This window comes from Bos taurus, chromosome 3, assembly GCF_002263795.3.
Source record: "Bos taurus isolate L1 Dominette 01449 registration number 42190680 breed Hereford chromosome 3, ARS-UCD2.0, whole genome shotgun sequence".
NCBI lineage: Eukaryota > Metazoa > Chordata > Mammalia > Artiodactyla > Bovidae > Bos > Bos taurus.
In genome coordinates this window covers 120086087-120108210 of record NC_037330.1, presented here as the reverse complement: position 1 = coordinate 120108210, position 22124 = coordinate 120086087, and the positions used below count along the sequence as shown (strand labels likewise).

At 65.1% G+C, this 22124-nt stretch overlaps 1 protein-coding gene across 23 annotated transcripts in view; it reads left to right on the top strand.

Moving 5' to 3' along the window:
• Positions 1 to 22124, top strand: part of KIF1A (kinesin family member 1A) — an 87805-nt gene that overhangs the window by 19596 nt on the left and 46085 nt on the right. For 8 of the 23 annotated variants that reach the window (XM_024990340.2, XM_024990339.2, XM_059885301.1 and 5 more), the window contains exons 2-17: positions 650 to 817; positions 6656 to 6732; positions 7771 to 7950; positions 8762 to 8827; positions 9229 to 9407; positions 10393 to 10504; positions 11917 to 11994; positions 12335 to 12400; positions 12889 to 12906; positions 15383 to 15458; positions 16795 to 16873; positions 17420 to 17562; positions 17936 to 17962; positions 18980 to 19191; positions 20091 to 20170; positions 21609 to 21684. In XM_024990340.2, the coding sequence (XP_024846108.1) occupies positions 712 to 817; positions 6656 to 6732; positions 7771 to 7950; positions 8762 to 8827; positions 9229 to 9407; positions 10393 to 10504; positions 11917 to 11994; positions 12335 to 12400; positions 12889 to 12906; positions 15383 to 15458; positions 16795 to 16873; positions 17420 to 17562; positions 17936 to 17962; positions 18980 to 19191; positions 20091 to 20170; positions 21609 to 21684 (1575 nt within the window). In that variant the 5' untranslated portion in view covers positions 650 to 711. The remainder of the gene's footprint in view (positions 1 to 649; positions 818 to 6655; positions 6733 to 7770; positions 7951 to 8761; positions 8828 to 9228; positions 9408 to 10392; positions 10505 to 11916; positions 11995 to 12334; positions 12401 to 12888; positions 12907 to 15382; positions 15459 to 16794; positions 16874 to 17419; positions 17563 to 17935; positions 17963 to 18979; positions 19192 to 20090; positions 20171 to 21608; positions 21685 to 22124) is intronic. The other 15 variants (XM_005205062.5, XM_005205061.5, XM_059885307.1 and 12 more) reach the window with 3 other exon arrangements.

The window sequence follows — 22124 nt, the reverse complement described above, 5'->3', positions numbered from 1 at the left end:
GTCCTGGATGTTCACTGGTGGGGTGGGGGTCTAGGGGTCTTCATTACTCTGCTGGAGCTAACAGCTGCTGTCACAAAGTAGCACAGACCGAGGGCTTAGACAACAGAAGTGTATTGTCTCCGAGTCTGGAGGCTGGGCGTCCCAGACCAAGGGGTCAGTCAGCAGGCTGGCTCCCTCTGAGGCTGTGGGCGAGGACGTTGGCTGAGGTCTCCTGCGCTGGCGGCTGCGGTCCCAGCACCCTGCACCACCAGCAAAGCCCTGCCTTTTGGTGGTTTTCGCCTGGTTCTCAGGTGGCCGACCCCCCTTTTCTTCGAGTGGTGCTCCCCCATGTGCACTTCACTAAGTCGCCTTGGGGAGTCCCACTCAGTCAGTGACCTCCAGAGGCACCCGGAGTCCTTCCGGGTCCTGGAGTGAATTAGCTGCTTCTTGTTAGGCTGCCGCTTTCTCAGGCTCCTCTCATCCCGTTGACTGTCTTTCCTAAAACTCAAGGCCTTTCTCGCCCGCAGCTGCCTGCTTTGTCCCTCCTCCTCCTGGACTGGTCATCTGAGTAGGTGTCACGGGGGCTGGACCAGAGAGGGTCCCATTGCCAGAAACGCCTGCTCCGCCTTTCTGGAAACCGTTTCTAACTCACGTCTCCCTTTTCCCCAAGGTGTCTCCCCTGCTCGCTGGGGCTCCCACCGCTGCCAGGAGTGACCCACAGAGGCCGCAGAGATGGCCGGGGCCTCGGTGAAGGTGGCGGTGCGCGTCCGCCCCTTCAACTCCCGGGAGATGAGCCGCGAGTCCAAGTGCATCATCCAGATGTCGGGGAGCACCACCAGTGAGTACTGCGCGGCCCCGGGGCCCCCTTGGCCACAGGTGCACGGTTTCCTGGGGCTGCAGGAACAGAGGCCACAAATCGGGTGGCTTAAAAGCGCAGAAGTATGTTGTCTCGCAGTCGTAGGGGCCAGAGTTCAAACCCAAGGTGCTGACAGGGCGGGGCTCCGGGTGGCGGTGCCGGAGGAGGACTCTTCCTGCCTCTGGTGGCCTCCGACGACGGCCACGCCTGCGCGCTCCTCCCCCTGCTGCGTCCTGATGAAGATTCTCCCCTGCGTGTCTGGGTCTTTGTTGGCCTTGTATGGACACTGACCGCTGGACTTAGGAGCAGCCCCAATCCAGTGTGACCTCATTTCAACAACACATACATCTTCAGAGACTCTGTTTCTTCCATTCCAAGGTTCAGGGGAGACGTGAATTTGTGGAGGGTACTTTTCAGCCCAGGACACAAGATTCTTGATTTCTCATCTCCCCGTTTCTCCACGCTCCCTGGGAGCGTGCTCCTGGGTAGAGGGGACGGGGTGCGTGCTCCCCGGGAGAGAGGATGGGTGGCTTACTCCCGGGGAGGGGGGATGGGCCGCATGCTCCCGGGGAGAGGGGACAGGGAGCATGATCCCACGGAGAGGGGACGGGGCGCGTGCTCCCGGGGAGAGGGGACAGAGTACGTGCTTCTGGGAAGCACTCAGCCCCACCCAGACTGAGAAGCAGGGTGTTGCTGCCACCTGGAGACCCCCCCGCCCCGACCCCTAGAGCAGGCATCTTTGCTTCTCACACTGGGGACCAGCAGGCTTGTTTGGGACCCCGGAAGTGGAACCAGTGTTTGGATCACCTCCTGCTGATCGGGAGCCCAGCCCCACGCCTGGTGTCAGGCGGAAATTTGGCGTCCTCCCCACACTGTGTGGTTGGCGGGCTCGGCGGGCAGCTTGCACCTGGAGCTGCCGCCCGCAGCTCTGTGGTGGAACCTGCGCCCAGTGGTCCTCAGGTTGTAGGAGGAGCACGGGGAGCCCTGGGGTGGGGAGGTGGGCGGGGGACAACTTCTGTCGTCCACAGCCTTGGAGGGAGGGTCTGCCCCAGGGGAGGAGCACTCAGGGCGGATGCTGGCTGCCTCCTGGGGCTGTGAGGGCTGAGGATTTGGGCGTGGCTGGGGGTGTCCTGTCCTGGGGGTGTCCTGGGGTGCCACTGGGCTCTGTGGAAGGGGGTTCTGGGCTGGGGGTCTTTGCGGAAGCCCGGGGGCATGTTGCAGAGGCCTGTGAGGGGGCACTGTTGAGCATGGCACCCAGGTGCATCGGGGGCTCATAGTGACTCTCATGAATGGTGTTGTCTCTACCAGCTGCCCGGAAGCAGAGCTGAGGTGAGGGTTCGGGTGCCGAGAGCTTACCTGGGAGGTGGTCCTTGGTCTCACTGTCAGGGCACAGAAGCTGCGAAGGGGCGTTAGTGAGCGGGTGGCCACCGCAGGCAGCAGGAACAGGGCCCAGCTCGCTGGGGCCTGTTAATACAGGACGCACTTCTGGGCGTCCTCCCCGGGAAGCTGGGGTCTTGTCCAGCTACTGCCCCCATCCAGGCAGAGGGCCTGTCCAGGACATGGCTCTCTTATATCTCCAGCCTGGCCCCCATGTGGGTGGGGGTCTGTCCAGTCTGGCCCCCTTGAGGCTGGAGAAGATGTTACAGCAGGGACCCTATTTCTGTAAAGTCATAGGTTGCATTCTTAGGTTCCAGTGGACATGAATTTGGGGAGGACACTGTTCAACCCAGGCCAGTGCCTGTGGTGGGGAGGATGCCTTCAAGGCCAGGCCCTCCAGCCCCGCAAAGCCCAACAGGCCCTCACCCAGCCTGGCCTTCCTGCCTGCAAGGCTGGACCCTGGCTAGCTGGGCTTGCTGTGTGTTTCAGGGAATGGACTGCTGTTCTGGAAGGTCCATCGGGACCCCCCTGACAGCCTCCTCGGCCCACACAGACCCTGCTAGTTGCACAAAGGCCCTTGTTGACCAGCAGCTCGTGTGCATTCTCAACACCCAAGTCCTCAGAGAAATTGGCCCCACTTCCCATCACTATTCTAGAATGTTCTGGGCTCCAAATAGAGTGAGGCTGGGACTGGGAGCCCACAGAAGGGAACATGGGTGTGGCCAGGAGGCGGTGACACGGCTGTGGGCCTGTGTATTGGAGGAGTGGCTCGGACATGTGGTGTCAGAGGCGGGGCCCTGGTCAGCAGCCCCAACATCAGGCCTGGGGAGCAGGACTGAGGCCCTCACTGCCCTGGGGGTGACGTTCCCGTGGGGACACAGACATGGAACTAGATGGGCCGGGAACAAGGGCCATGGCTGGCGGAGCCTCGGGAGGGCCTTGCTGGGGGTGTGGGGGCCTTGGGCAGGATGACTCCTCCTGCTACCCGGAGGGCCCTCCTGACACAAGCCCAGTGCTGAGAGAAAGTCACCCGGACCCCTGAAACTGATGTTTCTGTCTGCGTCTCAGTGAGGCCACTTTCTAAACCCCACAGGTGGTGAGCAGTGGCCTGTCACTAAACTAGCCCCTCACTTGCTTGGGCATGCACACACACACACACACACTCTCACACACATACACTCACACACACACCCTCTGTTTGCCCATTTCCGTGGTGTAAATACTGTCCCCATGTCGGTTCCAAGACCCCCAGGGTTTAGCCACAGATTCACAGAATTCCTCAGTGTTGAGCACACGCTCCTAGAAGGAGCGGAGGCTGCTCCTGGCATGTGAGGCCTTCCGACTCTGAGAAACCGACTCACCTTGGCTCAGCCCCTGCCCTGCTGTTCCCGCCCCATGGCGCCGTCTTTGTCCCCCGTATGCCCGCAGCAGGGGCCGAGGTGCTAAGTCCCCGACAAGCCCAGGTCCTGGCCCCTCCTCAGAGCCTCAGGAGGAGACACGAGGCTACACAGGAAGCCCCTTCCCTCCACCAGGTCGCCTCGGTGCTGGCGGGTGGGTGCTGGCGGGTGGGTGCTGCCGTGGCCCCTGGCCCAGGGAGGTTACCCTGGTGAGGGCTCAGAGGCGTCGGTGGAGAGCAGGCCTGGGCTGGACCCTGGGGAGGGCCGTCCCCTCTGGAGCCCAGGACCGTCTGTGATGGGGACACCACAGGACCCCGGGGTCAGAACAGTGTGGGGTCACAGTCACACCACGGACTCTGTGCCAGTGGGAGGGGCAGGTGTCAGCAGGTCCGGAGCCAGAGCAGCTCTGCTCGCTGGTCTCCCTGGCAGGCTCTCCTTGAGGCCCACTCCCCACTCCCTGACCCTGGCAGCAGGCTGTCCCCTGCCCACTCGAGGTTCCTTGAGCATGTCTGTGCCCTGTCCCTAGGGGGGCCGGGGGTCCCAGTGCAGGCAGACACCCCAGCGCCCGGACGGCATCAGCACCAGGGGGACAGGGGTTGTGGTCGGCGAAGGAGAGGGGGCTGGGCGGGGTGGGGTGACAGGGTGGGCCGAGCTGGGGCGCTGGTGGGTGCCAGGGCCTGTGTGCGCTCGGGGGGGCGCTGTGATTGTTGTTTCCACGGCGCTGGCATTATCTGTGCTGAGGTTCCGGCGGCCGCGTCCCCACGTCCAGCAGGAGCTGAAACCCAGGCAGCTAGGTCTCCTCTCAGCCTCACTCCTCGAGGCAGCATGGATGACGTGACCCCCTTTCAGCTCCAAAGAAAGGGCTGTGATGGTCAGCCACCTGCTCCCTCCCGCCAGCCTCCCCAGGGTGCCGAGCCATCACCTAGAACCCCTCAAACCTGGGGCCTGGGGCCCGGAGCCGGGTCAGCCATAGGGACCGGGCTTCTGGTAACACCTGGGCCGTGAGCAAGACCTTCTGGAGCGCATAGTGGGGGGCCTGCCCGCCGAGCTGGTCAAGGCCAGGGTGGCCAAGGTTGGGGTGCAGGTCTCAGTATCCCAGGGCTCCAGAGCAGAGGGCTGCAGACAGGGCAGCTTAGACAATAGGTCCTGAGGCTGTTGAGTCCCAGATCAAGGAGTCACCGGCTGTGACATCAAGGTGTTCCTTCTGAGGGGGAGAAGCTACTCCCCATCTCTCTCACCTCTTTTTCTTGTTGATCAGTTGCTCAGTCATGTCCGACTCTTTGCGACCCCATGGACTGCAGCACACCAGGCTTCCCCGTCCTTCACCATCTCTGAGTTTGCTCAGACTCACGTCCATCGAGTCGGTGATGCCATCCAACCATCTCAGCCTCTGTCGTCCCCTTCTTCTCCCACCTTCAATCTTTCCCAGCATCAGGGGCTTTACTAATGAGTCAGCTCTTTGCATCAGGTGGCCAAAGGATTGGAGCTTCAGCATCAGTCCTTCCAAGGAATATTCAGTGTTGATTTCCTTTAGGATTGACTGGCTTGATCTCCTTGGAGTCTGGGGACTCTCAAGAGTCTTGTCCAGCACCACAGGTCAAAAGCATCAGTTCTTTGGCACTCAGCCTTCATGGCTCTCGCCTCTAGCGGTTTCTGGAGATGCTGGTGTCTCCTGGCCTGGAGAAGCGCTGTCCTGGCCTCCACCTCCGTCTTCACACAGCCTTCCCCATGCGTGTGTCTGTGTCACATTCCCCTTATAAAAAGGACACCAGCCCCGTAGGATCAGGGCCCATCCAACTCCGGTGTGACTTCCTCCTTACCAGTTCCACCTGCCAGGACCCTGTCTCCAAATAAGGTCACATCCTGAGTCCTGTGGTCAGGACTCCATGTATGAATTCTGAGGGGGGTTAGGACTCAGTGATGTGTGAATGCTGAGGGATGTAACTCAGCCCACCTCAGGGGTGCGGTTTGCTCTCTCAGTGAGAGTTATAGGTCACCCAGGACATGGGCTGGCGGGGCAGGGTGTGGGGTCCTGGAGCTCAGGAAGCGAGGGCCCCAGCCCCCGGTAGCTGAGGAAAGTGGTCTGAGGGGTGGGCAGCATGGCCCGAATCTCCAAGTATAGGGAGGAGGGTGCCGCGCTCCTCAGATGGGATGCTGTGGCGGGGAGTGGCCTGGAGTCCTCTCGCACCAGGATGGCCCGAGTTCCTGGTGGAGGTGAAGCCCCAGGGAGGCGTCTGTCCCTGGCCAGGTGGGCTCTCAGGGGTTCTTGGGGTCCTCTATCAACACAGGCATCGGGGTTCAGACAGTGTCCCAGGAGCCTCAGTGCCTGCTGCCTGGCCACAGCAGACATGCTGCCAGCCAAGCCCAGGCCTCCGGGACCCAAGGCCTGTCCAGGGCGTGGGATCCCTGGGGTGCTGTGGCCTTGGGCTGGACACAGGCCTCGGGAGGCCTGCCAGCGGTATTGCTCGTCCCTTGATGAACCGACATTTCGTGAGAGCTGCCTCCCGCCGGCCCAGGTGTGGCTGGTGGAGGAGGGGGATTGGGGGGAGCTGAGGTGAAGACTGCCCCACAGCCCCGAGAGTGGACGCGCAGGCCCTGCAGGAGCAGGAATGTGTGGTGTCCCCGCAGAGGGACAGCCAGCACACCCTGGACGCGGACGAGCACATGAGTGTGATGGGCCTCCAAAGCAGCGAGGACGCGGCTGTGATTGACGGTCTTCCGGGCCTCCTAGGGCACGTGTGTGCAGAACAGATGTGAGAGACCAGGGCTGGGGAGGCGAGCAGAGTGTGGACCCAGGAGGAGGGAATGGGCTGTGGGCTTGTGCTCCGACCCAGTGCCTGCAGAGAGGGATCACTCTGCACTGCCTTGGTGACAGAGGATTATCTGGCTCGTCCCTGCCCATTTTGGGGTTGGAGGCTGGATTTTCTGAGGCTAGAGGTCTCTTAGGACCTTGCCTCCCTGCCCTGGGGTTCCTCTCGGGCATGTCCAGGGTCAGTGTGTCCCTGCAGGGCAGCGCTAAACATTATGTCTGTCTCCCTCTCCTTAGCCATCGTTAACCCCAAACAGCCCAAGGAGACGCCCAAAAGCTTCAGCTTCGACTACTCCTATTGGTCACACACCTCGGTAAGCCCAGGGCTGGGGTTCCGGGGGGGTGGAAGCCAGCTCCGCCCTGCTTGCTGTGTGGCCGTCCGCCAGTCCCTTGATCTCTCTGAGGCAGTGGGGTGAGGGACCCAACCGCTCCCCTGCAGGGCTGATGCGGGAGGTGTGGGCTAGGTGGAGGCCCGTGGGGAGGGGCCTGCTTTCCTCAGTTGCCTTGTGTGTGACAGGTCACAGTGCAGGTGCCAGGGGCACTGTCCCCTGCTGTGACAGGGGCCAGGGGCTGTCAGCCCACCAGGGGCGGTTTCCCAGGGTCTGAGTTGTACGTCTCCTCTTCCCCAGACATCCCAAGCTCAGTGTCCGAAGCTGAACCCGCCCCCTGACGCTGGCCCGCCCACGCCCTCCACTGCACTTCCCCTGGGAGCCAGGAGGCCTCTGGGCTTTTCACCCCCACCTCCTCCATCCTGTCCACACGCAGTTCTGCATCCCCCAGCCTCCTGCATCCTAGGAGGCGTCAGGCCCTCTGCCCCTGGGCCAGGGCCCACCCTGGCTCACATCTCTGAGAGCCTGGTCCCAGGGCTCCCCATTTCAGCTTCCGGCCCCTCCTCTCCCACAGTCAGGGTGACCCCCGGTCCTGCCTAAAGAGACCACCGTCTTCAGAACAGTGTCCAAGGGCGATAGCCCAGCCCATGAGCTCCTACCCTGCTGCCTCTCCAGCCCCATCTTGCACTCCACGGCCGCCACACCAAGCTTGGTTTCAGGCACCACGTCATGTACTCCCACTTCCCAGCCTCTGCACATGCTGTTCCCTCTGCTGAAATGCTCTTCCGCTCTGTGCGGCCCTAGCCTGATGGCTCCTCCTACCGCTCCCTCCGGAAGCCGCCCCCCTCCCAGATTATTTCCCCTCTCCAGGTGTCCTGTGAGAGGGTGGGCGGGCAGGTGTCCTTCCCACATCACTGGCCTTGGCCCCGGAGGCCCCTGGTGCGATGCGGGCGCTCAGTGAACCTGGTGGGCGGAGGGCTCGGCACCCCAGCCTCCTGCAGCTGCTCCCCTCTCCTCCTGCAGCCGGAAGACATCAACTACGCCTCACAGAAGCAGGTGTACCGCGACATTGGTGAGGAGATGCTGCAGCACGCCTTCGAAGGCTACAACGTCTGCATCTTCGCCTACGGACAGACTGGGGCTGGCAAGTCCTACACCATGATGGGCAAGCAGGAGAAGGACCAGCAGGGCATCATCCCTCAGGCACGCGGCGGGCGGGGCGGGGCGGGGCCTGGGGCGGAGCCTGCGGAGGGCTGCGCAGATGGGGTGTGGTCTGAAGCTGGGTGGGGAGGGGCCTAAAGAAGGCTGTGCAGATGGGGTGTGGTCTGAAGCTGGGTGGGGTGGGGCCTTGGGCGGGGCGAGGCCCGGGGAGGGTGGGGCCTGGGGAGGGCGGGAACAGGCCCCCTGGAGAGCCGGGACCAGGAAGAAAGGTAAACCAGGGGGAGGGTGAGGCCTGGGCAGGAGGCAGCGTGGGGCAGACTGGCTGTGAAGAAGCTGAAGACTGAGGTCCGTGGAGGGGGAGCTGCGGGAGCTGCCCAGCCCTGCCCAGCGCCCACCATGGTCATACCCATGACAGGAAGGCTGGGACAGCTGCTGGTGGGGGCAGCTTTTCCTGGGGAGAGCTGTGAGGGCTGGTGGTCCAGGCAGGGAGAGGTGCTCAGGACAGGAGGTGCGCGCTAGGCAGGTCTCCAAATCTGAGCTGGTCAGTACTGGACTTGTCAGGGAGGGGAGAATTTCAGGCGGTCTGCAGCATGGTAGACCCTCTCCCTCATGCAGGTGAGGATGGTGGGAGGAGCAGGAGAGGGTCAGATGTCAGCCGGGGGACCCCTGAGTTATCAGAAGACAGTGACTCCTAGGCTGCAGGCTTTCTTGGTGCCTTTAATGTGGACCGTGAGGGTGTGGGAGGCGCTTGGGGAGCAGAATCCTTGCTGGGGTGCAGGAGCCCAGCACCTTGAGAAACAGGGCTCTGGGGACAGCCCAGCCTCACGTCTGACTGTATCCTCTATCCCGGCAGCTCTGCGAGGACCTCTTCTCCCGCATCAACGACACGACCAACGATAACATGTCCTACTCCGTGGAGGTAGGGCTCCCCACTGCCTGTCCCTTGGAGCGTGGCTTTTCTGACCTAAAGCCAGTCCCCCCACTGGTCGGTGCCCTTTTCTTGTCATTCTCGCATGTATGTTGCAAATATGCCCGCTCCACGCTGGACGCTGGAAGGGGCAGTGTTATCTCCATGGTGTTTATTGCGCAGCTGCTCGGAGCTGCGTGGCTTGGCTGGGCTGTGGCCAAGGTGGTCCCAGTGTGACCTCCTTGGGCCAGCCAGCAGCATGGCCGTGTGGGCAGGGCCAGGCAGGTGGCGGTGGGCAGATACCTCTACTTACACATTCCAGCAGGGGCCCTGGTCCCAGTGGGTGGCTTGGGTACATGGTGTACCCTGTTTCCCCCGCCTCGGGGGTCCCTGATGTCAACTCTGTCCTGCAGGTCAGCTACATGGAGATTTACTGCGAGCGTGTCCGTGACCTCCTGAACCCGAAGAACAAGGGCAACCTGCGTGTGCGGGAGCACCCGCTTCTGGGTCCCTATGTGGAGGACCTGTCCAAGCTGGCGGTCACCTCCTACAATGACATCCAAGACCTCATGGACTCAGGGAACAAGGCCCGGTGTGTGCGGGTGACGTGCCCACACCCCCTGCCCACCCCACCACAAGCGCAGCCTCGAGTCTCTCCAAGGGAGACAGGGCCTTGGGGCGCCTGTTGGTGTCCCCGTGGTGTTGTTTGGGGCTCCCATTGGGCCTAAGGCCATTTAGGGCACATGACAGCCTGCGAGGGACCTCCAGCTCGCCCAGTGCAGAGGATGCCTTCACCTACACGGGGTCAGCTCCTCCTAGAGGGTCTGGTGATGGCTGCCCTGGGTGAGGCCAGGCTGGGAGGCCCAGCTCTGCCTTCTCGAGGCGTGTGGAGATGGCCAGCCTCAAGGCACTGCCAGCCACAAGTTATTGGTCTCCATGGCTGCAATGCCCTGGACCTCCCAGCCCAGGAGGGTCTGCCCTGGTTGTGGTGGCGACAGCCCCCCATCTGCTACCCAGGGGCTCCCGGGAGGGTGAGGGAGACTGGGTCTGCAGCCGACGCCCGGCACTCTGTCGTGGCCCTGCAGGGGCCTCTCTGTGCAGGGAGCTGTCCAGCAGTGAGCCCAGCCTTTGGGCTTCCTCGGGGGCTCTGCATGTCGATGGCATTGGGTCCAACCCTGACCTCTGGTCAGGCAGCCTCAAGCCTTCTCCTGGAGCAACTGGGATGGGATGTGACACTGGACCCCTCTTTCCCTTCCTGGGGGGCCTTTCCACTTTCCACGCCACCGTCCACAGACCACTGCCCCAGGCGTTGAGTGAGCAATAGCTGGGCTCTGCTGAACCCCTGGAAGCCGAGAGACCACCCCCCAGCCATGGCACCCCGAGTGCCAGGCTCGAGCTGGGGGCTGCAGGAGCCACAGTGGCCAAGGTGGGCAGATGGCGTGGGCTCTGCCTGAGCTCTGACAAGATGGCCCCGAGGACAGACGTCTCATGTCCTCGCCAAGCAGGCTGGCACCACCAGTGGCCCTCACGTCCGACCGCAGGGCGCCAGGTGACCATATGTGGCTTCTGTTCCCCAGGACGGTGGCGGCCACGAACATGAACGAGACCAGCAGCCGCTCCCACGCCGTGTTCAACATCATCTTCACGCAGAAGCGCCATGACGCGGAGACCAACATCACCACAGAGAAAGTGAGCCGGCCGTGAGGGCGGGGCGGGGCGGGGCGGCGGTCAGGCGGGCAAGGAGACCAAGCTGGGTGTCAGCCTGCAAGGTGCAGGCGGCGCCTTCACGGGGCGCTGACCGTCCACAGCCCAGCTTGGGCCTCGGGGAGAGGCGGCCAGGCCTGAGAGGCCCCCTCATCTGGGCCTTGGGTGCCACCTAGGAGTGGGCGGGACTCAGCTGAGGGGCCGTGACCTTAGATCAGCCTCCCGCCAGGCAGTTATGGTGGAACCCACGGGGCCCGGGAAGGGTGTCCCCTGGGCTGCACTGCAGGGCAGCCCCGCTGCCCGGGGACGCCTCAGGGCCCTCCCAGGGCGGAGTTGAAGGCCTCAGGTTGAGTGAGCGCCCATCACAGGCTGACCATGGGCCGCGGTGCAGGCTGGGGGCGACCCCCTTGACTGGCCGCCGGCATCTGTGAGCACAAAGGAGAGCTTGTGCTGAACACCCCTCCCGCCCCGCCCCAGAGGCCCCTCCCACGCGCAGGCCTCGCCCACACGCAGGCCTCGCCCACACGCCCCGCCCCAGAGGCCCCTCCCACGCGCCCCGCCCCAGAGGCCTCGCCCACGCGCAGGCCTCTCCCACACGCAGGCCTCTCCCACGCGCCCCGCCCCAGAGGCCCCTCCCACGCACCCAGGCCTTGTGAGTGGGCCAGGACAGGGGCCTCGTCTCCTGGGGCTTCTGCCAGACACGCTGACTGAGGGTGCTGGAAGGGGCGGTGGGGCGGGCGCCCACTGTGGCCCTGACCCTAAGCGCCCTGTTTTCTCTGACGGCCCCCACGCCCACCCTGCCATCCAGGCCCGGGACAGTCGGCAGAGGGGCCCCTCAGTCCCTGATGATGCCAGGGTCGCCTCGGCTTGGCGCCGTCCTCCGGGGGCCTGGAAGGGCAGGAGCGCAGAACTGGGCCTGAGCTGGTCTGGCTACGGGCTGCCGCTCCCATCCCTCAGGCTCTGGGCACTGGGGGTTCCTGCCTGCAGCCTCTGTGGCTCCAAAGGGCGTGAGCCTCCCCCAGGAGCATGTGGCGGCCTGCCCAGGCTGGGCGAGTGCCGGGGTCCCTACCCATTGCTGGGGCAGCTGCACCCCCACAGGGCAGTTGACCAGTGGCGGAGGGGCTCTGGGAACTGGGCTCAGATCCCACCATACAGTGAGCCTGGCCTTGGAGTGGGTGACAGTGGCGGTGATGTGTGGGTGAAGAGCAGCCAGCACGCAGCGGGCAGTGGGGGGCGGGGGCTGGGGGGCAGCCTCCCCGGGCGCTGGGCTCGCACGGCAGAGCAGGAGGAGCTGACGGACGACACTGGCCCGGGAGGGTGGGCCCTGCCGGCTGCACCCGGGGGGCAGGCCCCATCGGGCATCGCGGCTCCTGCGTGTGACGCCCCTGTCCTCACAGGTGAGCAAAGTCAGCCTGGTGGACCTGGCTGGGAGTGAGCGGGCCGACTCCACGGGGGCCAAGGGCACGCGCCTGAAGGTAGGGCCGCCCCACGAGGGTCCTCACCTACCACCACCGACTGCCCAGCGGGGCCTGATGCCCGGGTGGTCTGAGGGGAGGGGGAGACCGCAGCGCAGGGGAAAATGGACCAACACCCAGTGGGGGCGGCCGCAAAGGGTGGACGGAAGGGGAGTTGATTTCCTGCACCCACTTTGGTCCTGCCTTCATAGGATGGGGAGGGCGGGAGGGTTCACAGGTCCCCCAGGCTGGGGGGCTGGGCGCTGGGCCTCCCATCAGGGCAGCTCAGCTCAGGTCGGGGTCCCACGGGAGCGAGGGCCTCCGAGGCCACCTGACACCCGGCCACATCATCCCCGTGCAGGAGGGAGCCAACATCAACAAGTCCCTGACCACCCTGGGCAAGGTCATCTCTGCGCTGGCCGAGATGGTGAGCGAGCCCCGGGTGCTGCAGCCTGGGGGATGGGGCAGGGGAGGGGGACGCTGGGAGCCGCCCCTTGTCCTGGTGCTGTCCGTTCTGTGGGGCTGGGCCCACAGAAAAGCCGCAGAGTGTGGGGACGGAGTCTCCGGCTGGAGGTGGAGCCAGGATCCTGTCGTTCCTGGAGCCTGTGAGACCAGGACGTGCCATCTCCCTCACGGGCCCTGAGGGTGGCCTTGGGCTCCAGGTGCTGTGACCCTGGGTGCCCCCCAGGCCGCTCGGCAGGAGGAGCTGAGACCCTCGAGTGATGGCTCGGCCTGGTGGAGGATGTGTGGGGGTGTGAACTCAGATTCCGCGCCATCCTGCTCTGAGGGCAGAGGGCAGAGCAAGGGCCGGTGGCCGTGACGGGCAGCAGTGGGGTGCGGGGGGCTGTGGGCAGAGCTGGGGCCTCCGCCCCAGGCCCAGAGCTCTGTCCTCAGACTCTGTCTTCGCTTTTGCAGGATTCTGGGCCCAACAAGGTAAGCAGGGCTCCCCCTGTTCTGGGGAAGGTCTCAGCCTTTGGTGGGAGGGAGAGGCCGTGGGAGCCCAGCACACAGAGCCCAGCGCTCCCCCTGTTCTGGGGGAGGTCTCAGCCTTTGGTGGGGAGGGGGAGGCCGTGGGAGCCCAGCACACAGCAGCCCTGCTCGGAGCTGGGCTGGGCCCGTGAGCGGAGAGCAGGCTGTGGGGCGGACGAGAGGTGGCAGGAGACCAGGAGATCCCTGGGAGCTAACAGGGACGAGCACAGGGATGAGCCTCGTACAGGACAAGGCTGGGTTGTGAGCGTGACCCGAGCGGGAGCCTCTTGTCGGCATGGCCTGGGGGGCGTCACGGGAGAGGCGGCCCGGGGTCGGGGCCTGGGGGTCGTGGAGGAGCCGAGCGGGCAGGCGGCGCCGCTGTGCAGCTGTGCGGCCCTGAGTCCTGAGGCGGAGCCGGAAGAGCTTGGTTGGTGTGAGGGGAGGGCACGGGCTTAGGACTCGTGAGGAGGCAGGAGAGGGGCCACACGAGCATCTGCGAGGAGCGAGCCCAGCGTGTAGGTGCTGTGTGGATGTGTGTGAGGAGCCGTGGAGGAGGCGCGTGCCGTGGCAGGCGACCCAGAAGAGGTTGTGAGGAGCCCTGTGAGGGCGTGAGAGCGAGCGGGAAATGGGACTGTGAGGAGCCGAGAGAGGCTCTGGGCAGCTGTTGGCCTGAGGAGGAGTGTGAGGCGACGCACACGCGGCTGCTGAGGAGCCGCGGGTGAGCGCAGGCCGTGCCGGGGAGGCAGACGTGACCCTGTGCGGAGACGGAGGGGCTCTGGGGAGTCGTGAGAAGCTGTGTGGAGACCGAGACAGTGTGTGTGGAAGGCGTGGGAATTGTGTGCAGAGCTGGCACGGTGTGCGGGGCCGTGTGAGGACACGTGTGGAGCCGCGGCTCAGCGGGAGCTGCTGGGGAGCGGCTCTGAGAGCCACGGAGCGCCCGTGCGAGGGACGAGATGAGGACCCGCTGTGTGCAGAGAGGCGTGCGGAGACGCGGGAGCGGGCGCGGGGCACCGGGAGAGCCGGGCAGCCCTGTGGCACGGCGCTGGGGGCAGCGTGAGGGCCGGCGAGGGGGGCTGCGCACCAAGGTGTGAGTAGCGCGTAGAGACTGCGTGCAAAACTGTGAGGACTCGTGGGGATGCTGGGGAGCTGAGGAGATGTGAGAGGAAGTGTGCGAGATGCTGTGGGGAGTGTGAGGAGCGTGTGCATGGAGCCTGTGGTGAGTTATGAGAGGAGCCGTGTGAGGAGTTGTGTGGGGACTAGAGAAAGTGTGTGAGATGGTGTGAGGAGTGTGAGGGGTGTGTGCGTGGTGGTGAGTTATGAGAGGAGCCGTGTGAGGAGTTGTGTGGGGATGCGTGAGAAGACGAGTGGACACGTGTGTGTGACCTGTGGGAGCTGTGAGGAGTGTGAGGGACCCCGTGACAAATGGTGACAAGCTGTTGGGGAAACACGAGAAACTCTGTGAGGAGGTGCGGAGCTTAGGTGAGACACTGAAGAACCGTGTGATGAGCCGGCGCGTAGCTCGGTGAGCGGAGCGGGAGGAGCCATGTGGGGCGCCGCGCGAAGGACCGAGGAAGGACTGTGACTTCCAGGAGCTGAGCAAGATGGTTTTGAGGAGCCAGTTGAGGGTCAGCCCTGGACGCAGGAGCGTGGGTGCCCGCAGGTAATGAGGCCGAGGGCCCGGCCTGACCTGCTCCCCAGCGGCGTCAGGAAGCAGCTGGCTGGGACGTGCTGGGAGGCAGCCACAGGTTGGCTGTGGGCTGGTGAAGGCTGGCAGCATCTGGACGCGCCCTTGGGCTGCCATGTAGGGAGCAGCTGGCGGGGGGTGGCCGGGTGGCAGGCAGGACAGTGAGGGTCAGGGGCGAAGGTCCCGGGGCTGAGGTGCTCGGGCCATGCAGACGGAGCAGAGGGAACAGCCTTTGAGGGAGCTGCCAGCCAGGACCCCTCGTGGGGTGACTGCATGACTGGGGCATTTACTGTGGAAACGAGTCTGACAGAGGCGGCAGAGGTTCACCCTTGAGGATTAAGTGATAGAAACACAAGGTGGACATCGAGTCTGTCACCACCAAGTTTGCAAAGGAAGGCCTCCCTGGGCCAAGGAGGAGTTCTGGGGGCTGGACGCTCTCAAACCCGCTCAGTAACCCCCGCCCCACAGCCAGGACTTCCAGGCCTCGGTCCTGCAGGCTCCCCTCGGGGCCTGAAGAGCAGCAGCCCGTGTCTGTGTGGCTCCCGAGGGGCCTGGGACAGACAAGGAGAGGCTGAGGAATGTGCTGGCAGGTCCCCAGTTCCAGTTCCAGCGGGGGCGCCCTGGGTCTGGGGGGAGAGGCCGTGAGGGCAGACCCAGCCGCGAGCCCTGGGCAGCCAGCCCGCGCTCCCCGTCTGTGCCCCCCTGACCCCACCTCAGGTGGGCTCGGGGCTGACCTTGGACGCCCGTCCCCCACAGAACAAGAAGAAGAAGAAGACAGACTTCATTCCCTACAGAGACTCGGTGCTGACGTGGCTCCTCCGGGAAAACCTAGGTGAGGACTCGCCCGGCCTGGGACCTGACACCTGCCGGGCACCACCTTCACCCCCGCTCTGTCTCGGAGGGCGCCCATCCTTCCCTGGCTGAGCGGTGAGCCCAGGGGCTCTTCCCGGGGGACCAGAGCGATGTCAGCAGTGGGTTTACGCTACCAGGCTGGGGGCAGGTGGCCCTCGGGGCCGCAGACGTGCAGTCCCCACGTCGGTGCCCCTGGCTCGGGGCACTGGCGCCCTGACCGTCACAGGGACTTGCCTCCCCCTGTCTGTGACCCCTGGGAGCCCTGCTGGCTGTCCGGAGCTGGCTTCCTTCCCCGCCTTCCCCTCCAGCTGAGCTCTGAGCCAGTGAGAGGGAGATGGAGCCTGAGACACCCCAACACCCGTGTGTTCCGCCCAAACTGGCCCTGGGGTCCGCGCTGCCTACCCTTACAGCAGGGTGCAGAGGCTGGGGGGACTGATGTCCAGAAGGGTGAGCTGAGTCCCGGGCTGCTGTGGACGGCTGGGGCTCTGGGGCCTTCCTTGGCTGCATGGCTACCAAGGGCCATGACCCTGACCCCCAGAAGCAGCCTGGCTGCTCTCTGGTGTGGGCCTCATCAGGTGCAGCGCCAGGCCTCCTGGTGGAGAAGAGGGTAGGTGGGAGACGGGGTGAAAGTGCCCCCCGGGGGGGGACACGAGAGTCTCAGGAGTGTGTGTCCCGTCACCCGGCCTCTCCCCCGGGGCCACACTCAGGCCCCGCCCCAGGGTGGGCATTGCACCCCTAGTCCTTCACACTGCCAGCCCGCAGTCCCTGGGGGGCCGCACCCTGAGAACGCTGCCCCGGGACACAGGTCCTTGGGGTCAGTGTGTCCAGAGCCCCAGCAAGGGCAGGACAAGGAGCAAGCCTGGGGCCGCCCCAGCCCTGGCCCGACAGGACCTGCTGCCCAGAGGAGAACGGAGTCAGATGGCCGATTGCCTCATGCTGTGCGTGTCCTCACGCTGCATCTGGGAGACCAGGCTGGGAGTCTGATGGGAAACACATCCCAGATGACAGAGACCAAAGTGAAATCTCTATTGGACACAAACAGTCCTTATCCACTAGTAAATGCCGTAAAACCCCCGCAACGTGCTTCTTTATCATAGGGAGGGGGTGGCTGCTTGTTGTAACGTGACCCCAAATGTGAGAAAAACGTTTTTTTATGTAGAAGACAAGCAAGCCAGGTGCCTGGCTTGAGAGGGAGGCCGGCCTCCTGCCGTCTGCTCCCTCCCAGTGGCCCGCTGTGGGGGGGCACCAGGAGGGTGGGGGATGGGACGGGTGGGCGGGGCTGACCCTCGTGGCAACCGACGGGTCTCTTCCCACAGGCGGGAACTCCAGGACCGCGATGGTGGCGGCGCTGAGCCCCGCAGACATCAACTATGACGAGACGCTGAGCACCCTGAGGTGTGTCCCGAGGGGGCTGGGGTGGCGGGAGCGGACCCTGCAGGCGCCTCCAGGGGGCCGGCTCCGCTGGGCCCCTCAAGGCTCCCAGTGGCCGGCAGGGCCCCCAGGACTTCACGGGCCTCTTGTGTGTCCCACCGCTTGTGACCTCGAGTGGCCCCGGGACCCCGAAACGAAGCTGGGAGAGCAGTGCTCTCGGCTGAGTGGTTCACCCCGACCTGCAGGCCATGGAGCCACTGGGGGTCTTTAATGAGCCCCCAGGGACAGGCGTGTCTGCAGGTCCTGCTGGCCAGGGCGTTCTCGCCTCCTGGCAGGGAACACATAGAGCTGGGGTGCAGGTTAGACTGCTCCGTGCACCCCGGGGCCACAGGGCCGAGTGGGAAAAGATCCCCGTGGGGAGAAGATCCCCCCCGGTCCCCTCCCTCCTGGGGCCTTGGTTTCCCCAAGTGCTGAGCCCCTGTAGGGCGGTGCCCCACAGGTGGGTGCAGGCGGGGCTCCAGGTGCCCTCGGCCGCCAGGCGCGCAGCCCCCAGTGCCCCTTGCCTCCCAGGTACGCCGACCGGGCCAAGCAGATCCGCTGCAACGCTGTCATCAACGAGGACCCCAACAACAAGCTGATCCGAGAGCTGAAGGACGAGGTGACGCGGCTGCGGGACCTGCTCTACGCCCAGGGTCTGGGCGACATCACCGACAGTGAGTGTCTGTGCCCGCCTGTCCCCACAGGGCAGTGGGGCTGCGGCCCCAGCTCCTTCCTGGGCCCACCACCCGCCGACGGCGGCCCTTGTGGCCCGAGGTCCAGGCTCTGCTGCGGGTTCTAGGGCTGAGTGGCCTCTGGGTGGGGGGCCAGGGTCCTGGTCCTGGAGGGACCTGGCGGGCGGCGTGTTCGGGTTTGCAGCTGGCCGGAGCAGGCCAGCAACGGCTTTCCTGGAAGCCGCATGGGCAGGAGGCGCCGGGCCGCCCCCGCGCCCGCCGAGGACCACCGCCCTGCCTGAGGCCTGGCCTAGGACGCGCCCTCTGGAGGCAAACCTGGTCTTCTGTTTCTGTCTCTCCCACGCCTGCCCCGCAGCCGGCACTGTGCCCGGAGGACCCAGATGTGTGTATCCCCTGCTCTCTGTGCACCCCGCTTCCGCCGGCCTGTGGGTGTAGGGCAGCACGGGGCGGGCGCACCCTCTCTGCAGCCGTCCCCTCCTTGGGGCTGGAGGACCAGCGTCCTCTTACTCACGCGCCCTGCGGGCCGTGCTCCTGGCTCACCCCCTTGTCTGCTGGGTGACTAAGGCAACGGGGAGGCCTGGAGCAGCCAAGGCCTCTTGAGGCTGAGCATGGCTGAGGTCAGGCTCTGACCCCCATGTTTCTAGAGGCCTGGGAAATGCTGAACATCAGCACAGAGACCAGGACAGCTCGGTGGCTGGCTCTGTCCCGGCCTCCCTTGACCTCACCCAGCCCAAGCCCCCTCCCTTGGAAATGCAGGAGTCTGCTGCCAGGCCCCTCTGGCCTGCGTCTCCCACTGGCCCTGGGCAGGAGAGCAGCTGGGTGCCCCTTCCCCACCCAAGAGCCGTAGGCCGCCCTTGACTTCCCCGGCACCCCGTGCTGCCCTACGCTTGCCGCTTCTCTGCTGTGTGTCTGCTTCTGCCAGGAGGGGCCGGGCACCTCCCGCCCCAGGGGGTGTCACAGCGCCCGCCTCCCAGCCATGGGGGTCTCAGAGCAGTGTGTGGGATGGAGGAGCGGGAGCCCCCTTGGAGGTCCCACAGCTGACTCTGCCAGGGAGCTCAGTGGGGTCGGCAGTGCAGCCCAGCCCCCACAGCTCGGGGCTCCAGTGGGCGTGTAGGGTGGTGGAGCAGGTGAGGATAAGTGTCAGGGCCAGGGTTCAGGGGGCTGCCGGCTGGGGACAGCAGGGGCGGTGGGCAGGAGGGCAGGGGGGTTGGTGAGCGGGCAGGGGAGCAGAGGCCCTGGGAGGGGGGTGGCGGCGGGGGCAGCCTTGCATGCGCTCGCCCGGGCGCCCAGCTCCTTCCTGGTCCTCGTGTGCTGCCTTCCTCCCACCCGTCTCCTGCTTTTTCCCAACTCGGTCTTTCTTTTCTCTCCTCCCGTCTGTCTGCCCCCCTTCCTCCCATAGACGTGTCCGACCTTGAGAACAATAACCGTAGCCGTGGCGGGGTGGAGCTGAACCCAGCCCCTGACAATCTCTCCACAGTGACCAGCGCCCTGGTGGGCATGAGCCCCTCGTCCTCACTCTCGGCCCTGTCCAGCCGTGCCGCCTCCGTGTCCAGCCTGCACGAGCGCATCTTGTTTGCCCCGGGCAGCGAGGAGGCCATCGAAAGGCTGAAGGTGAGGCAGGGCCGGGCTCAGGTGGTGAGCACGGGGCCCGAGACCCCTCCTCTCGGACGGTCACAGGCAGAGGGTCAGAGGCGGCGTGAGCAGTGCCAGGAGACGCGGCTGCATCCTGGCCCCAGACCTGCTGGTGCCCGCCCAGGGACCCAGTGCTCCCTGTCCAGGATCGCGGGGCCCATCTGCTGAGCAGGGCGGGCGGGTGTCCCAGAGCCTCTGCGTCCCCTCCTGGGTCTCCATGCTCGCACCCGCCCTGGCATAGCCACCCACCCCCTGGCTGGCCATAGGCAAGCTGCTTGTAGGGTTCTGGTTACTGGCTTCCTTCAGCAGATGGGTACTCAGTGCCGGCTGTGAGCAGTGGATGGTGAGCCCACCGTGGAGACCGAAGGGACTCAGGGGACAAAGGCCCAGGGGCCGGACCCGGCCTGACGCGGGGGCGTGCGGTCACCCTGGGGCGTAGGCCCCCTTGTGCTGGGGGACCAGCAGAGTGCGGGTTTCACCTGCGGTGTGGGATTCCACCAAGGACATGGGGGTCCCACCGTGGCTGGGGGTCCCGGAAGGGAGCGGGGAGACGGCATGGAAATGGGATGCGTCGTCCGTCTCTCCGCAGTCAGGGGATACCTGAGCCTCGGAACCAGCAACTTGGCATCTCGACATGTGCTTCTCTTCCAGGTGTAGTCAGCCTCCGCTCTGTTCTCTGTCCACAGGACAGACGTGCCTTCTTTGCACGTGCTGACCCTCAGCCCTTCACCTTGATCTTTCAGACTTCGTGCTGCCTAGATGGACCAGAACTGGGGTGTTGGGCCCTGGCTACTCATCTCCCCTTTGCCTGGCACCCAAGCCTCTGTGCACTGCCTGCCCCCAACCCTGACCTCATTCTTTTCTGTCTCCCTTCCCAGGAGACAGAAAAGATCATCGCTGAGCTCAACGAGACCTGGGAGGAGAAGCTGCGGCGGACGGAAGCCATCCGGATGGAGAGGTGGGTGCTGGGGGCTGGGGACCAGGCCATCTGATGGAGAGGTGGGAGCTAGGGGGCTGGGGACCAGGCCATCTGATGGAGAGGTGGGAGGTTGGGGCTGGGACCAGGCCATCTGATGGAGAGGTGGGTGGTGGGGGCTGGGACCAGGCCATCTGATGGAGAGGTGGGTGCTGGGGGCTGGGACCAGGCCATCTGATGGAGAGGTGGGAGCTAGGGGGCTGGGGACCAGACCATCTGATGGAGAGGTGGGTGGTTGGGGCTGGGACCAGGCCATTTAATGGAGAGGTGGGTGGTGGGGTTGGGACCAGGCCATCTGATGGAGAGGTGGGTGGTGGGGGCTGGGACCAGGCCATCTGATGGAGAGGTGGGAGCTGGGGGGCTGGGGACCAGACCATCTGATGGAGAGGTGGGTGGTTGGGGCTGGAACCAGGCCATTTAATGGAGAGGTGGGTGGTGGGGCTGGGACCAGGCCATCTGATGGAGAGGTGGGTGGTGGGGGCTGGGACCAGGCCATCTGATGGAGAGGTGGGATCTCGGGGGCTGGGGACCAGACCATCTGATGGAGAGGTGGGAGCTGGGGGGCTGGGGACCAGACCATCTGATGGAGAAGTGGGAGCTGGGGGGCTGGGGACCAGACCATCTGATGGAGAGGTGGGTGGTTGGGGCTGGGACCAAGGCCATTTAATGGAGAGGTGGGTGGTGGGGCTGGGACCAGGCCATCTGATGGAGAGGTGGGTGGTGGGGGCTGGGACCAGGCCATCTGATGGAGAGGTGGGAGCTGGGGGGCTGGGGACCAGACCATCTGATGGAGAGGTGGGTGGTTGGGGCTGGGACCAGGCCATTTAATGGAGAGGTGGGTGGTGGGGCTGGGACCAGGCCATCTGATGGAGAGGTGGGAGCTGGGGGGCTGGGGATCAGACCACCTAATGGAGAGATGGGTGGTGGGGCTGGGACCAGGCCATCTGATGGAGAGGTGGATGGTGGGGGCTGGGACCAGGCCATCTGATGGAGAGGTGGGAGCTAGGGGGCTGGGGACCAGACCATCTGATGGAGAGGTGGGAGCTGGGGGGCTGGGGACCAGACCATCTGATGGAGAGGTGGGAGCTGGGGGGCTGGGGACCAGACCATCTGATGGAGAGGTGGGTGGTTGGGGCTGGGACCAGGCCATTTAATGGAGAGGTGGGTGGTGGGGCTGGGACCAGGCCATCTGATGGAGAGGTGGGAGCTGGGGGACCAGGCCACCTGATGGAGAGGTGGGAGGTTGGGGCTGGGACTCTGTGCCCAGCTCTGGGGTCTTGCAGCCAGGGCTCCCACGCCTGTCACCAGTGGCCCCACTGACCTGACCCCCAATCAGGGGAGCAGTCCCTGCAAGGGGCACCTGAACCCACAGACCAGATGAAGCCCTGTGTGGGTGCTGACCCCTCACTCTGACCCCCAGGGAAGCACTGCTGGCCGAGATGGGCGTGGCCATGCGGGAGGACGGTGGCACGCTGGGGGTGTTCTCTCCCAAAAAGGTAGGAGCCGATCCGTTCCCTGGGCTGCCCTAGCATGGATGGAAGGGGGACCTGCAGCCCTCGGCAGCTGTCAGCTCCTGGGGGCAGGGAAGCGGGCTCCGGGGACCCGGCCACGCTCACCCACAGCCATTCCTTCCCTGTGTGGCCCCTCGCCGCCCCCCAACCCCTGCTCACCACGGGATGTCTCTGTGGCCGAAGGACATCAGAGAGGTCACTTAGCTGCCTGAGGGGTGGGCTGGGCCCCTTAGGTTGAGACTGGGTTCCTGAAACAGTGGGAGCCAGCACCCCCTCAGGAGCCTGCAGGGTGGGGCTGGGGGACACGAGCCAGGAGCCAGCTGTCCTCTTGGAGGTTAGCTGAAGTAAATCCAGCCGTCCCAGGAGGGACTCCTCTTCTGCACCTAGCCCGGCTTGCCCATGGCCCAGGACCTCACGTGGAACCA